At 37.2% G+C, this 17,517-nt stretch overlaps 2 protein-coding genes across 2 annotated transcripts in view; one reads left to right on the top strand and one right to left on the bottom strand.

Moving 5' to 3' along the window:
* Positions 1 to 11,721, top strand: part of FAM196B (family with sequence similarity 196 member B) — a 29,359-nt gene extending 17,638 nt beyond the window's left edge. Inside the window, exons 2-4 of the mRNA XM_017726547.1 lie at positions 1,468 to 3,610; positions 6,247 to 6,321; positions 9,847 to 11,721. Coding sequence (XP_017582036.1) covers positions 2,235 to 3,610; positions 6,247 to 6,321; positions 9,847 to 10,033 — 1,638 coding nt within the window. The 5' untranslated portion in view covers positions 1,468 to 2,234 and the 3' untranslated portion in view covers positions 10,034 to 11,721. The remainder of the gene's footprint in view (positions 1 to 1,467; positions 3,611 to 6,246; positions 6,322 to 9,846) is intronic.
* Positions 1 to 17,517, bottom strand: part of DOCK2 (dedicator of cytokinesis 2) — a 157,717-nt gene that overhangs the window by 77,812 nt on the left and 62,388 nt on the right. The window contains exon 27 of the mRNA XM_008644215.2: positions 17,207 to 17,299. Coding sequence (XP_008642437.1) covers positions 17,207 to 17,299 — 93 coding nt within the window. The remainder of the gene's footprint in view (positions 1 to 17,206; positions 17,300 to 17,517) is intronic.

Here is a 17,517-nt window from a genome sequence, read left to right as displayed (position 1 = left end):
CAAGGGAAAATGTTATTTAAACTTAGTAATTGGCAATGTTGCACTGATTTGTTAACTCAAGCACAGACACCTATAACTCATTGAAATTCACTAGTCTGGGTTTTCAATCCAAATATTTGAACATTCCTAGCTATATATATATTTTCTTTCAGCTTGATTTAGTATAAACAGCACCAAAATGTTCATTGCAATTCATAGTAAACCCAGAGTACTGGATGCCAAGGTAGCTAAAAATCAACAGAGTTAAAATAGCAATTTTCAAATTCAGATTGCAGGAATGTAGCTCAAATGCCTCTACAGCCAAAGGAGAGAGCTCTCACAAAACGCTTAAGGGCTTTTTACTTTTATTTAAAACACAAAGGATTAGCTTTCTAAAGCTCCTTTCAGAATTTAATTGGGCAAGTGTAACTTTTAAAGTAGTCCATCTGCCTGGAGCACAGCAGCTGTGATGGGGAGAATGCTACTGCAATATTTGGATAAATTCTCAAACAAAACTGTAAAAAGTCTCTGGTAATTAGTGGATGATATGAGAACTCAGAACTTGGCACTGGAATGTTGTTTGCAGAAACTGTTGGACTTGTTTATTGTGATACTTGTTTCCATTGCACAATCAGTGCACAGATTTCCATAACTTCATGCCTACCACAAAAGTAAAATTTGGTATTAATGCACATGTTTATTTCCTCAATATCTTATGTGACATTTCTCTCTCAGTGAAATCATCCAACACTCATTTTCTTCTAGAACTTTATAATAGAGTAATATCACATTATTACTTTGTTTAAATTATATTACAGTGCCTAAATGTTACATGATGCTACATAACACTTTGCTATGTTCTTTAAAAAGATCTCTCCCACTGCACCCATCTCATCAATTCTTGTAAATTAAATACAGTAAAATCTGTGCAATGCTTAAATAAAAGGTTCTGAGCTAATGGAAGTAGTAAGGCTAATGAGATGACCAGTGAATTAACAGGGAACAGGGTTAATAATAAGTTACCACTATGCTGGGAATTTAGTTGCATTCTTGTATTCAAATCTGAACACTAAAATTAACAAGTAAAAAAAAAAAAAACCAAACAAACAAACAACCCCTCAACTTGCCTCTGAATTAAGAACTCACATTTGTATTGTTCAGTTTTGGATATTTCATCCATTACAGGATTTAATGGCCATTTTCAAATCTGACTTAAGTTTAAAGATCTGCATTTGGGACCAGATTCAGGCCTATGATATTTTGTATCTGTTGTATATAAATATATATATCCATTTCTTGAGTATTGTACTTCATACAAAAAGGACTTTAGGCACTTCAAAATTCTAAAGCATTTTTCAGCTTCTATGCAATTGTCTCATTGCCAAAGTCACAGAACCAGGGATGATGGAAAGTTACTGGGAGACAGCAGAAGAAAATGACGCCGTTTGCCAGTTTGTTCAGCTACAACTCTTGTCTTTTTATTTTCAGGAAACACTTTCTGCTATTCTGCCTTTATGGGTTATTCAGCCTGGACCTCTCCTGTTTACAGAACTGAGCCAACCCCTTGGATATGATCTGCCTTGTGTTTGCAAGAACTGCAGTAACAACCACACATCAATAACGTCTCTCACTGAATCCCACTGGATGCTGTATTTTTCCCTGGTCAGAAGTGGTTACGTTTTCCTTGCCTGTTTGGGAAGATTAGTTTCAATTGGAAATTAAAAAGATGGCTGAGGAAGAAAAACTATCTCTAAAGAAAGAAATTCAGTTTGGTATTAATGGATATATTCCATCAGTAAAACTATGCATCAGAAATGAAAATGTCCCCAAAAGTTATTATGCTTGTTTAGACAACACGCAAATAAAACACATGTGACTGGTCCATGAGAAAATAAAAGCTGGATCCCTAATGGAGAGCTGCTGTCAAATAAGAGCCACTAGGAAAGCCATAGACTCAACCTTACCTTTAAATTAGTTGACTGGAAGTGTAACAGCCTGTTGCAATTTTGTAGTACAAAGACCATGTTAGCTGCAGGCAGCAGCATTTTTGCATTCCTGAGCTACAAGAAATCTTTCCTTAAATTTTATATCTAATTTATCTTAGTTTTTGGTCTAATCAGCAATTAAATTTGAAAGAGGATCCCTAAAGAGAACATGCCAGTTGAAAATATACATAATAACAAGGAGAAGAATGATAAGCTCCAGAAGTGAGGTGTTTATTGGTATCCTAGGAACAATATTAATACACAGATCAAATGACAGATGAAATGGGTCGCAAAGAAACACGTTACTTGCAGACTTTAAATTGTGATTCAATGGCCCAGCAAAGCATGAAAATGCGACCAGTGCTACTGAAAAGGAACAGCCTGGACTCGGCGGATTTTCTGAGACACCCCCAGCACCGCAGGACCAAATCCCAGCAAGTTCGGTTCAAGGATGATGGTGTCAGCACCAAGGCAGAGCTGGAAGCTAATCCTGCCCGGGACACAGCATTCACAACTGGAAAAACAGAAATATTTAGGGATCACAATTTCTTGCTATCTCAGTCTCCAACTTTTCCAAGGGCTCAGAAGGGGCTTCGGAATATTGCCATACAAACTTCTCCCAGCCTCAGGAAACACTTCCCAGTTTTTAAAAGGAAAAAGCTGACAGTAAGCAAATCACTGACAGAAATGCCAGCGGAGCCTACAAACTCTATCCAGGTAAATGGCAATCTTTGTGAACCAGACATTCTGTCTTCAGAGCTCTGTTACTTAAGAATAAGTGATCACTTGGAGGATGGATGCAGGAATAGTGAGGTGGGCTTGGGTCAAAGATCATCAAAAGCACAAAGCAATGGACCGATGTACTCAGATGATTTCTCAGTGTCAGACAAGACGACTGCGTCTACACAGGTGCCTGAATACATTCATGTGAGTTTTCCACGAGACAGAAACGTTTCCCTGGATGCACCAGACACAACCATGGTTTCAAGTAATTCACTGCATTCTTCTACTGTCATCAACAGCAACGAAAGTCACGAAAACAGCACACTGTCATCTGATTCTGAAAAAGCAGAGCCTTGCCTAAGCAATTCTACGAACTGCAGTGAATGTAACCCCCACTCTGCTGCTTGGGAAGAGGAGAAAAGTGATTCTGACCCGCCTGTAGCCAGCAAAGATGCCAGCAGTAAGGAAACTACTCCACTGTCACCTCCATCAAATCACAGCTCATCTCCTTGTTTCCTCAGAGACTGTCACCAGGCAGGAGAGCACAAGCCAGATTCCAGCTGCGTGACATTACCAAGTGAAGATCACCCAACGGTGTCACTGACCAGCAGCAATGCATCAAAACCATGTCTGTCACGTAATACTGAAATCGAGAAAAATTCCACCCAGTCAGATGTTTCCCAGTGCAACAGCTGTTTAGAAGGATTTCACATAAAGTCTTATCCACCAAGGAGTGAAATAAACCTGCAAAGCAACAAAGAGATTAACGAAATAAATCAAATTCACTTGGCACATGGAGAACTCTGTGCCCTACAAGGCAGGCTGCAGTCTGTAGAGGAATCCTTGCAGTCGAACCAGGAGAAGATTAAAGTCCTTTTGAATGTAATCCAAGATCTGGAAAAATCCAGAGCCCTCAGTGAAGGGTATGGTTCATTTTTAATATTAGTAATTCATCAGAAGTGTAAAGTAGATGTTAACATTCTTTTAACTTTGCTGCTGAAAAACACAGCTCTTCTGGTATTTAAAGATGAGTTTGCAAAAACGTGTCTTATGCCCTTTTTGTGGTGCTTGGGCCTCAGCAGAGAAGCAAGTCCCTTTGTAGTCTGGCTTTAGCTGACACTGCCTTTACTAAACCCAGTGCAAGGCCCAGCTTAACAACTCCCCTTTTCATTTAGATTTAGGGTGTTCAAAGCATGGCAAGGTCAGATACGCACGGAGTGCCAGACATGCAGACTGAGAACTAAGGACAGAGCATGTGAAGGCTGTCAGCAAGAACTCACTTCAGACCCTCAGATTTCAGAGCGGCCCCTTTCTGCACCCCCATAACAAAGCATGACCTCTATTTATTGTCAGTATGGTGACACAGGGACTGATAGCCAAGGCTGCAAAAAGTATTCATGCATTATTATGCATTATAAAAAAACCCCCCAAAAATGCAACTAACATCTAAAGATTGGACAAAGTTAAAATAGAATTTTAAATATTTTTCTGCTCAAAACAGATTTCAGAATATCCTAATAGAGCTTTCCAAACTATTGACAGCATCTCTTAGAGTAATTGCACCTAGGATACACTTTAAAGTTCTGTTTTGTTGCAAAGTAGTATATACCCATCAAACAATTTATCTTTGAAAAACTCAGAAAAAAATCGAGGGAATTATGGTTCCCTTTTACTTTATTATTTTAAGATGAAACAACAAGAAGACTATGTTACCATACATTTACTTTAATGCTTAGCACAGGCATCTTATGCATGTAGATAAATCACTTATGTGTGCAAAACTGCACCGTGTTTTTACTGATTACAATTAATTGTATTTACTGATTACAATTAATGAATGAATCAGATAATATTCCACATTTCCACAAACTGTGCAAACATCACAAGAAGGCTGCACTGAGGGTTTTGTGTAGGTGCAGTTGCAGAAATAGCCCAGAGCATGACACTGCTGTGCTCACACCATCCAGCATCAGGGCTTTGCACTTGTTCTCACATGGGCAGAACTCTCAAGATAGAACTAACTGTGGCCACAACTTTATATATACCCCAATTTTCTTACAGCTTCTGAAGGAAAAAAAAGAAAAAAAAAATTTATTTTGAAGAATTTTTTTCTTTTTCCAAGTATTTTAGCTGGGAATTGAAGTGAACTTCTTTTATTTCTGTTGAATGACATTCCAACTCACAATTCAAATAAGAATTTACACTCATTAAAAATTTAATATAAATCAAGTTGGCTTGTGATTTTACTCCATACATATTACCTTTTTTATCTGGAAACATTAACTAGTAATGTCCATCTGGATGTTAGCACGAAAATACTTTCATTAGCTTTCACTGTGCCCACAAAAATTCTTGTTCTAGATAAGAGTTCCCCCATACAATTCAGATCCAGCTACCCTCCCTCAGAGGGTGGCTCCATATGGTTTTCTAGCACCAGATTTGCAACAGCTTAAACACAAGAGACAAAATCCACATAGATAGACTAATAGCAAAAATGCAACACTCCAAACCCCAAAAATTCAGGAAAAAGCAAGATTAGAGGCAGGGATCCAAGTATGTCTCAGGCTTAAGAAGTCATTTCTCTCTTGTAATCTTCATCCAACCCCCACCCGACTGTGGTTCCTCAGGAAGTGACAGAACAGAACACCCACTCCCTCTCCCCTGCATGCAGTTCTCTACGAGACACTGCACAGGTTTCAATTATGTTTGCAAATCTGCCCATAGCAAAGACTAATTTGCAGTGAAGCACAGTCAGATTATACAGCAATATTTATAATCCATTTCTGTTCGTTTACCACATGGTTGAAGAGAAAAAATTTGTCAAATATCTTGAAGTGTCTCTCTGAGATCCAATGAGAAGCTTCAATCCTCCTTGGTAGATTCATCTCACTGAATGTTCCAAGCACTTGTATAGATAGCACAACAATGCACATGAACTCCCATTTTTCCCAAAACAATCAGAAAATTATTTTGGTACCAACTGATCTCCCCTAATTCAAATAAAACTTGTTAAGTATAAGTGTTACACTTTCTTCAGACACAATGAGCTACCAATCTCAACCTGTTTCTAGTGCAGATTTCTACATCATAAAAGTATTTCAGCTCTAGTTCATGTTAAGCGTGAAAAGTCACTTTTCTTGTTTTCTCAACACTCCAAATTTGTATCTTATCCACAGTGAAAATCTGACTTGGTTATACTCAAATAGGAAACATGTCAATGGAAGACTGGAAAGCATAAGGACAGAGATCAGACTGATTCAGCAAATGCACGGATTTTCAAATACTTGAAAATGTGTTTGTTAGAAACAGTCTCATGTCTATGTGTTTTCATAACAGGTATTCATACCAGAACCCTTAACAGCATGAAGTGGGAAAGGTGCAAGACAAGGCTCATAGGGTTTGGGGTTTTTTAAAGAAACCTTCCAACTTAGAATTTGATACTAGAATTTTTAGTAGGGCTAACAGAAGTTGTGAACAGGCTGGCTTTTGTTCATAAAAGAATCAGAGCTGTGTTATTGTATCTATAGCTCCACATCTCATGAGCTGCTGTCTGTTCCAGGCGTAACTTCTACCACACTGGGCAGGACCTCAACAACTGCAGCACCTGTCAGAACACGGCGTGCATCATTTACAGGTACCTCGCTCCCTCGCACGGTTCTGTCCTGGCTGGGCATCCCTCTAGTTGCACAAAACAGTGTTTTGCTCACACCTATGAAATATCTCAACTGTGACTAACCCAGTTTTTAAGAAAAGACCAAGTGGTTGTTTGACCCCAAGCAGAAAACAATTCACAGTGGTGTTAGCTGAAAGGAAAGGGGGACTGGACTTGGGAGAATGCAAACAGAAATTTCCCACAAAGGTTCACAGTGTTATTACTGGCATGCTTTGAAAATCTGTGATGCCATTTCTGATGATGAAATTCCTCTGTGTGATACGTTTTTAAAGCTAGGGTTTCTGTAATAATTTTAGATCTTAAAAAAGATAAACTCTCAGTTCTCTGAATGCCAGTGAGCTACAGCTACAGTTCATGTTAACATGCAAAATAAAATCAAAATTCCCACAATTTTCACCTCAGTTGTTATTAATTTCAGAGAGTGCAATTTGAGTGTAAGATACTTCAGATTTAAAGTGCAGCTTATGCTAAGCCCTTATGACCAGAAGGCTTTGCAGGGCCGTGTTCTGGAAGCTGTACATGTTTCAAATGCTGTGTCTATACAAACACACTGTAGGAGCCTTCAGCTGTCCAGACATCAACCCAAAAGCCAACAGATACAAAGTCTTGGTTTACTGCACATGTAGCTTGTCCACTCAGTAAGGAATTTTTTGAAGACATTATCTAATCTCTGCAAGCTCAGTTATGAGGCAGAAAACCCACACCTTGGGTTACTTGATTACATTTACAAAACTAAAGGGTAAGATAATGTCTCTTTTAGGTTGAAACCTTTTCCTTCATTTCAAAGAAAATAGCAGACCATTATCTTCAAGAGTTTGTAATCACTAAACCTTTACTTTTTTAATAGAAATACTCACATGGAAGTGTTTTTCACACATGTTCTGCATGAACCAAATTTCGTAAAGAGCTTAATAAACTAGACACAGCACTAGAACCTATTGTTCAACATACAACTCAGTCCCACACTGATGTCCTAAACCTCTGGTAATGGAATTTCCAAGTAATTAACATGTCACAAATTAAACACCACAACTCCTCTGAGACAAAGCTGTAGGTCTTCTTCACAGCCCATTGGATACTCTGGGAAGTTGTGTGACATACCCAAGAGCACAGACTGTATCCATTAAAAAGAAAAAGAAGGTCCAGGACAAAACAGATTTCCTTTACTTGGTCATTATCTCTGAACAAACAATCTCTGTATTTTATGGGACTAGACATGAACAGATCACTCCCTAGAATTTGTATACAGACTACCCTTGACCACAGGATGCCTTCTCTCTTCTGAAAAATACCCCGTGTTTTTAATTTTACACAGTTTCAGAGCAGGAAAGATCCTGAACAACAAGCACCATCACTCAAAGGAAAGAACAGAGGAAGTAGGAAAACATGAGGGGCCTTTTTGATTTACCAGGTAGTTTGCAGTGGTAATGATGCCTGGAGGCTCATGGTGCAATGATTAATAGAACATGTACAGAACACAGTTGCTATAAAAAGTTTCTGCTTTTAAGAGACAAACACGAGACAATAAGGAAACAACAGTTTTTGATTTGCAAAGGTGTTCCAGGGGATGTGGTTATGAAAAAAAGCGTTCTTAGTGACTAATACTTGAAGTTCATTAGACAATATTCTGAAAGAAGCAATTGTTGTCAGTGTTTGCTCTAGACAAACACATGCAATTCCTGTGTTTTATGTGGCCTAAAATGTCCGTGCAAATATTTTCCCCCTAATATAGCATCCCAGTTGCAATTATAAAATCAGGTGTTTTATTTTGCTCCCAGTTTTCCTGCTCTTGAAGAACCTCACTCCCCACTGTTGCAAACCCTGCACGTGGAGTGCTGGGTTGCTGTCACTGAACCATCTTTATCACACACAGTCCCCGAGTCAAACAATGCATTAATCTCACAGAAATCCCCGTGTGGATTACACTGATCACTAAAGTAATAAAGAGCTTTTCAGCCTAACAGTGACTGTAAATTTGGATTTATTAACGACCCAGCAGGGATTCCAGCCTTGGGATTTTCCATCCAGATCATGTAATAGAAATGTTTGTATTATAATAAACAAATGCAAGTAGCAACCAAAACCAGTTATCATAGGCAGTATTAAATAAAGACTGAATTGACCTCCTGCCTCTGGAGATGATATCTCCAACATTAAATTTAAAACTCTGAAGAAGGGCAGAAAAAAGGAACATGAGCAGATGCTACCCTTACTTTTTCTATCAACCCAACATTTCCTCTCCAGTACTCGTGGTCTGTGAATATTGAAAGGTATTAACTTGCAGTTGATGAAATGCAACAGGCTCTGATTTTAGTCTGTGAATATTGAAAGGTATTAACTTGCAGTTTTCGTAATAAGCTGATGAAATGCAACAGGCTCTGATTTTGTATCACTTCCTTCTGCTTTTTTTTAATATTTATTATGCATTGCTTCTTGTTCAAGAGATTCTTCTACTCTTTTATAAATGAAAATAACCCCCCTGCTTTCTTTTTACCAGTTGAGTTATATTATTTAATGAAAAACCTCAAAACACATGAATTAAGGGAAACAATCTTCAAGTTAATTTTAACACACTATTTAATGATGTTTATGGATTCTATATAAAAATACTCACAATTAAAAGTGTTTAAAGATTTGCATATTGACTAACTTCACAGATTTCTTCTGATCAGTGCAAAAGTCAGATTCAGGGCCTTGAAGTGACATCCCAACCCCCCTCAGATGATGCTCTGTTCCTCCCGTTATGGCAAATACAACCTTTCTCCTCCCCCCTGCCTCCTAAAACATTCACAGCAGACAGAGCTGACACAACTCACTCTCCTGCCCAGAAAAGATGATTGAAATAAGGACAATACATACAATACTGCTTAGTCCCTGTCCACACTGACTTTTTTTTTGAGCCTTACATTTATTTCTATGCACTCATCTGCTGCTATCTAATTAACATCCTGGCTCTTGTTTGCCATCAATAATAATTAGGGATTACAATGGAGGAAATGACTTCTACTTTCCTGTTAACTAACACCACTTACCTCAAAGACTTACATATCGGCTTAATTTCATATGTTTTTGTTCCCAGCCTGTGTCCTAGTAGGAGCCATTTGCATTTAACAAAGTTAAGAATGTGAGAGCTTTTAATTGCAAGCATGTGACTGTTAGATTATGGTATCAAAAACTGACCTTTGAATAAAACACATTGAAAGGTCATCCTAGTACATTTTCATTGTGTCTCCCTTAATTTTTGTCCCATCGCTTTGGGCACAATGTTGGAGTTCTTAACTCACATGAAGTAAAATTTTTGCTCAAAAAAAAAAAATTAAGAGGTGAACTTATTTTCAAAGGAACAACCCCTAAACCCCTTCTGTTTACCCCAGGCTGTATTGAATAACACCAAGTTACTCTGATGAGGGAAGCAGCCTTTCCACATGCTCTTTAAAGGGGGAATTCTTCATGTACTAGTATAGATCTCTCAATTTTTTTCCATAGTGTAGAATATGACTTCAGACAACAAGAAGGAAGATTTCATCAGATTTTGAAAACACTGGACAATGCAGAGCAAAATCCACCTTCAGCTTCACCTCAGAAGCCACCACCTGATCCTCCAGCTCCCGAGAAAAAGGAGTTAAGGAGAAAAACAAAAAAGGTGAAAAGAAAATGCTTCTGGTGGATTTGACTTCCTCGTGCATCCTTTTACATTTCAAAAGACACTAAAACAGAAAGAGCTTGAGAGCACACACCTGAAAATGTGCTATTATGAAATCACAAAGGTTAAGAATGTTTAATTAGAGTATCTGAAAAATCAAAATAATTGCATTTATTCAAATCATCTCGCTGAATAAAGGTGCATGAAGATACTATTTTCAAGAAAATAAATGGTTTCTTTCAAAAGGAAGTTCTCATGTTTTTCCAAGGACACTTTCATACGCTTTGTAAAGACCTTTTTTTCAACTTTCCAAAAATAACAAGGTTTAAATCTCTACTTTAAAAAACAATTGTAGGCAAAGTTAGCATGTCACACAGCCTTCATTTCCCATTTAGAGGCAACATGGACTAAAAGCAAAAAAATTCATTGAGCTTTGAACAAACCACATCATCAAGAACAAATGCAGGGAAACCTAAGTTGTTCAAATTAATCTCTCCTCAAAGGAGACAATTGTAATTATTTCACATCCCCACTGAGATATTTTTGTTGCTGTCATCTACTACTGAACAACAAACAAAAGAATTTCAGGTTAAGTTTTACTCTATCCTTTTATTTGTTCATCATGAAAGGCACCATTTAGAAGTTTCAGCCATTTAATGGACTTTTCTGAAAAGAATTTTGGGGTTGTAAAACAAGAGAGTGTCACAGTAACTCTTGTGTTGAACCCCTACTCAAGCACGGTCCAGTTCAGTGAATTTGAGTTGTGAGTATCTCCAAAGACAAGAATCCTCAGCTCCTTGAGGCAGGCTGTTCCAGGGTTTTCTCCTAACATCTACTCCGAATTTCCTGTGTTGTAATTTGTGTTCATTACATCGTGCTCTGTCCAAGTACACCTTCAAGAAGAACTACATGGATAATAAGAGCTCTCTCCTAAGTCTTCACATCTAAAAGACTGAACAGATCCAATTTTCACTGCCTCTCATCTCACATGCTGCAGCCACAGCTGTCCTGGTGGTGTCCCTCCAGGAATGATGTCCTTCATACACCTGGAAGCCTAAAACTGGACACGGTTCCTCAGAAGTCATCACACAGCTGCTGGATAAAGAGGAATAACTATCCTGGCTACTTGTCTTACTGAATCACTTGCCCAGTCTGTCCATTTAAGACCTGTATTGCTGTACCAAAATATCCCAAGATTTTTTTTGCCTTAAGATGTAAATTAATAGATGATAAAAAATGGAACATAAAAATAATATTTAGTGAACTGATCTGTATTACACAAAAAAATTTATATATGCTGAAAAGAATTTATCAGATGTCAATACAGCTACTTCTTTCCTCCAGAAATACTCAAGTTACCATTAGCACAGGTTGTGCCAATGGAACCCAATTTATGATTGGTGATACTATTATTTTACTGATGAAAACATGGTCACCTTTCATATGGGGGGGCAGGGGGAAAAGGTTTTCCAACGCAAGTTTAGTGGAATGTAGTGCAGACCTTTTCTTAGAAGTGGCTCTGGTTCAGGGTATTCCATAGATTAATTGCTTCATCTTATTTTTCTAAGTCATCCTGTATCATGTCATGCTAAACCATGACAATTGTGCAATGTTACTTTTAAATGTCTGTACATTTTTTGTACACTTCTTTGTTCCTTGAATTCTTAGGGTTAATTACACATTTGAAAATACATTAAAAACAATTTTGCACAGAATAATTTTGTCTGGAAGAACTAATTTCTTTATGAAACGAATTTTTTAGAAGAAAGTATGCAATATGTCATGGCTTAATTTATCAAAATTCTAAAGGACTGACACTTAAAAAACATTTCCATGTTAATTTCAGTTAGTACAGAAATGACAGGCGCAAAACTACTTCTATTTTAGAGGCTCTTCAGAAGGAAATTAATTTTTACTAACATGTTTTTAGATGCCTTTAGTGAGACAGAACAGCTCTTCAGTAATAGGTTGTGGTTATAAAAAAGGTAAGAATTAAATGACTACATGGGAACTCAAGTACATGCACTGCTTGTGCTGCTGTGCCAACAGCATTTCTTTTTTGCATTAGTCTCTATAATTGATGCAGTGAAGGATTTATTAGTGTATAAATTATTCTTGTGTATTGAAATAACATTTTAAGTCCAATATCCCCTGTGGTAAAGTATAATAATAAGCAATACGAAGAGCTGTAACACTAGTCAAACCAGCAAGATTTTTTTCTGTATTGAACCAATTTTTAATAATTTATTATAGAAAAGCAATCTTTTTGCCTTTCTTTTTGTTGATAAACCAGCAAGATTTTTTTCTGTATTGAACCAATTTTTAATAATTTATTATAGAAAAGCAATCTTTTTGCCTTTCTTTTTGTTGCTTTTGTTGATAAACACCAAAAGCACTCATTTTAAGCAATCTGATTTTTGGTTTGCCCACATAATGCATATGATGCCTTCAATCTATTTTCAAAGGATCCAGATCATTTAATTTAAACAAACCACAGCACTTTGGTTCACCAGATAGCACTAATCAATTCCTGGGGTCAGAAGAACTAGGCAAAACAGAAATACTCTTTTTAGTTTAAGAAAGTCCAACCAAAGGTAGTTACAAGTAAGGGTCTAAGTCTTTCTTTTGGCCTGAAGAAACATCAATACTCCTAAAAAACTGAAATAAACTGATTTTAAGTGCTTACAGATTTCATATTTTAATGTCTGAGTTTGGTGGAATTCAGAACTGTAACCAATTTTTCATCCTTAATCTCCTAGTCACAATTAGCTTCTGTTTTCCAGATTCCTGAATCGGTTGTTTTTGAGTTCTCTCTGTCAGTCAAGTCTGGATCATCCACATGTGGATATGGAATTGTGTTTGTGACCTTTGCACACAGCAGCAGGGAGGCACTGGAGGCTGCCAGGCCAGCCGAGCCTCAGCTCCCACTGCTGCCATGCAGGAACATCCACTTGGCCTCTCAGCCTTCCCTGTGCTCAGAGTTATCAAACTCACCCCATTCAAGGCATCTGTTTTCCTTGACAGAAAATATGAAATTCCAGTGCTGTGAGAGCACTTTCCTTCAGGAAGGCTGCAAGGAGTTTTTACCCCCAGTCATTCCCATAGTGCTTGACACACAAAAAGCTTTCCGTATAAAACTTGAAAGAGAACGTTGGGACAAAAGGCTTTTTTTCTACCAAAAGGTAATGGGGGGGAAGTGTCAGTCACGGATGCACCAGGAACAGGAACAGTGTAATGCTTCTTAGATGTTTTGTTTAGATTTAAAAATATGTATATCTTAGCAACATAAAATAATCAAAATTTAAGAGCTTTGTAACACGTAATTGGAGAAATCTGGCTATATGAAAATATAATATGAAAGCGTTGGGGTTTGTTTTATTGTTTAATATTTTAAAAACATTTTCATCATTAATTATTAATTCTTATGGGAAATAAAAAATTACCAGATACACGCTACACAATTTATGGTGTGAAGATTGGAAGAGCAGTAGAAATTGGTTGACTGTTGGAAGATAAAAGTACTGGCTACAAAAAGTTTCTCTGGTTTACAAAATTACTGTCTAATCCTTATAAACAGCTCCCAGAGCAGGAAAGAAATGTTAGAAATACAAACACATTTTTAAATAAAATGGAAGAATTACCCACAAACCCCCCATAAGTTGTAAAAAAACCCCAACAAAAAACCCAAACCACAGCTACTTGACTGCACTTGATTATGAAAATATTTTGGGCTTCTGAGGAATTTATATTTAAATTATACATGCTATATATAAAACATTGCACAGAATGCAGTACATTCCAAAATTACTGTATTTGAAATTGTTGTTTGATGGAGTCAAACTCACTTTCTTTAAAAATTAAAAATGTTTGAATAAAATACTGGTTTGTCTGATGTAAGAGCAGTTAATGTAGGGCTTGTGATGGTTTTGTGCACTATAATAATCCTGCCAGCATAGACACACACCATCTTCCTAATGGCACTTAATCTGATGTATGTTTTGTATATTTCTAGGCCCTTTAAATGTGATGTTATCTTTTTAAATAAAGTGAGATATTTTTATTAGGTTTCAGGAGTCAATTAATAATAAACAATATTTAGATTCCAAAGGAAGGGAACAGCTGTTCTTTGGGAAAAGAAAAATGAATGTCAGACTAACAGGCATTTCATGGAATCATTTTGCAGCATTTCCAGGTAGACCAAGGATGTCAATTTGAATATCAAATGAAAAAGCTGTAAGCTTTTAGCTAGACCATGGGTATATTTCAACATATCAAATTCTCCAACCAAGGCAGCTCTGGAAATAGTTTCTCTGGTCATTATCTGCCCACAGAGAAAGCTCTAGAGTAGCTTTGCTTAACAGAGTTCACAGATTTCTTTTTGGCAAAGTTTTATTTGTACAATATTATATATAAATACTGTCTAAAAACATCTCTGTGTAGCATAGCTGCACTTGTTTCATCATGTTAAACTGATATTGTGAACAAACTCAAGTTTGAAAGTACTAAAGGAAACCCTTAAGATGCATATGGTGGATTTACAATATTTATTTCTATTTACCTAACCAAGCCAAGACTGAAAACAAGTATTGCTGTGTTCTACACAGTTTATAATTTTGACTTCTGTAATTCCTGTAGGAGGACTTCACAGCATGACAATGACCTTTAACTAAAAGTCTAAATTTCATGAAATATTCAAGGTAAAGATTGCATAGCCAGTTTCACATGATAAACTTGTCCCTCTTCACAACAAGTTTAGAAGCAATTCTACAGCTACAAACAGCCAGGGGTTTGTGGGGTTTTAAGAGTGAAAACAACCAAGCAGCTGTTAAAGCCTTCAGCTGCTAAACCACAATGAAGGCAAGAATGGCATTTAACTAAGTCTCCCCCTGCAGTAGCTGCAGAGAGCCAAATTACCTTTCCACCACCACCTCCTTCTCCTGGGGAGATTGTTTCTTTCTGAGCCTGACTCTTCTCAGTAATTACATGAACACAGCTCCCAGCAGGCACTTACCAGCTAAGCCCAAGGCAGAACCTTCCCCTTCCCTTTCCCTTCAACTGGCATTGCAGCAAGAAAAGATCCAGGCAACTGTAAACCCCAATCTCTGCCAGCAAGCTAGAGGATTGTGAAAAGAGCACCTGAATATGAAAATTAACCTGCTTATCACTGTCAGAAAGCAAAAAAACCCCTCAGGTAAATCAAATCCGGTTATCTTTCAGTGCAAGGCATTTAAACTTGCAAGGAATTACAGGTCTTGTAAATTGTAACCATTGTTTTTATCAGCATAAATCAGTATTAGCATTACTGTCCAGAGCATTTTCAAGTTATAGAAAATTACACTGCAGAAGTTAATAAAAATAATTGCAATATTCACAAGCACAGATTTAAGAATCTAAAGAGTAACCTTCTGTCCTCCTGGAAGGAATAGATTTAGCCCCATTTGAAATGTCACTTATAGCTGTATAACATCAGCTATGCAGTCCAGCTGCAGCAATTCCATGTATCCCACCTGTACTTGCAGTTTCCCACATTTCAGCAGCTTGAACTCACCTAAGCATTCTCCAGGACATAATTCCTGATGATCTGCTTCATTTTGAAAAGATCAAGCATTCAGGCTTTCACAAAAAGTTTGACCCTCTCAAGAGTGTTAAAGCAAACCTGAAAATTAACTTGGTGAACTAAAGTAGCACACAGAGCATGGAAAAAGCTTCTTTTGCCAGTTCTTTCTGAATACAAAAGACTTTTGTTCATTAAAAACAATTTATTTGCATGTAAAAGGCTATTCTGTTGAGAGGTGTTGCCTCAGCTGTAGAAAACATAGCAATTTATTGGAACTCTGCTTTGAAAAACCTCTAAAATGCCCAGTATACACATATGCATAGGTGCTCATGAGCATAATTAGAAGGAAGATAATTGCATTTCAAAACTCACTCTGAATTTGTTCTTTTCAGGTTAAAACAGCTGAAGAAATTACAGTAGATGGGAGGGGGGAAAAAAAAGAAACATTTTCCAAGCCATTTCAATTTACTGTAACCAGCTTGTTTCCTACTGGTTTCCTAATGGATCTTTTATGCAGGATTACAACAGCTTCATTTTGCCTCTTCATGTGCTGTTTATGGTATCCGGAAATACTCCTTAATAGACTGGTTAGGTCATCCCCAACACTCATATCATGCTTTCCTTGTGAGTACAGAAAGCATTTTCAAACACTAGAGAGAACTGAAAGGGTCACTGATCTTCATTCCAAACCATTTCCTGTTGTGGCCATGGATGTGCCCGAGGGTTACACATGAACAACAACAGCCTGGAGTTCAGATAAACAGCTACAGTGATGTCTCAAACCTGCAGATGTACCACCAGGGAGTTCAAAGCAACCACTGGCAAATATTTCCTCTGAGGAACTCGATCAGTCTCCTCAGTTATTAGGAGAGTAATCAGGAGACACACGTGCTCTGGCTGGCAATGATCTAAAACTGTTATTTTGGCTTTCCAATAGAAGTAAACAGGGAAAACCTGGGCATTTTAAAAGGCACACAATGCACCTCTTGTGGCTAAAATCATCAAGTAAATGATGCTATGATTTCGCAGAATAAATCTCCAAGGACAAACCATTAGAAAACATCTTCCCATAAGTGCCCAATCTGAAGGGCAAGCTCTGAATTCCTGACGAATTCCTTGCATTCTCAGGAATAGTCTAAATCCAGAGGGAGCACTCAGGAGATGCGTACTTAAATCTGAATAAATTGCAGGATCTGTCCTTGAATACAACTCTTAAATCATGGAACCTCCACAAAAAAAAAGTCTCAGGTAAATGTTCTGTGCCAGCACATGCCTAGATTTTTTTTTTTTTTTTTCGTTTTACTCAGAAAATGTCACTTTAGATTAGTAGAAATACTCTTTACAATGTCTTAAACCATGTCCTTTATGCAGATTTGTAAAAATTTCTTCTCTTTTGCAAATATCAATTAACTTTCTATTTATCATTTGTTCTCTTAAAGAATGTTCAAATCTCACAACCACACTTCAAAAGACTGTGACTACAGTGTCACAGCTGAATGACAAAAAGACTAAAGCTTGAGACTTCTTACTTTAAATTTGAAAAAAATAATTCTCAAGAAATCCACTAAGACTATATATGCATTTTTTTCCAGGATAACTATAAAATGAGTTTCAAAGCATGGAAAATGCATTAAAATATTACTCACAATTAATGGATCTCGTCCCATTGTAATAACAGTTCTGTTCACTGTGCGTAGTAACTGCACCATTATTTCTTGAATATGGTGATAAGTTGAAGCCTGCAAATGAAAAAAACCAGAGTTCTGGTATTAAAATCATATCTCTTTTAAAAGTAAGAAAAACCCAATTATTTCCATTTTGTCAGTTCAAGCTGTACGATGTAACAGCCCCACTGAAAGAGAAACACTAATTCTTCTTGCTCACATTGTTCCTTAGTTCCAGCAACTTCAGTGGAATACTCGTGGCCAATCTCAGTCCAATTTCATCTCAATCTACT

This window comes from Corvus brachyrhynchos, unplaced genomic scaffold (assembly GCF_000691975.1).
Source record: "Corvus brachyrhynchos isolate BGI_N302 unplaced genomic scaffold, ASM69197v1 scaffold262, whole genome shotgun sequence".
In the NCBI taxonomy this organism is placed as follows: domain Eukaryota; kingdom Metazoa; phylum Chordata; class Aves; order Passeriformes; family Corvidae; genus Corvus; species Corvus brachyrhynchos.
Note: the sequence above shows the minus strand (reverse complement) of the source record. Positions and strands in the feature narration are given on the sequence as shown.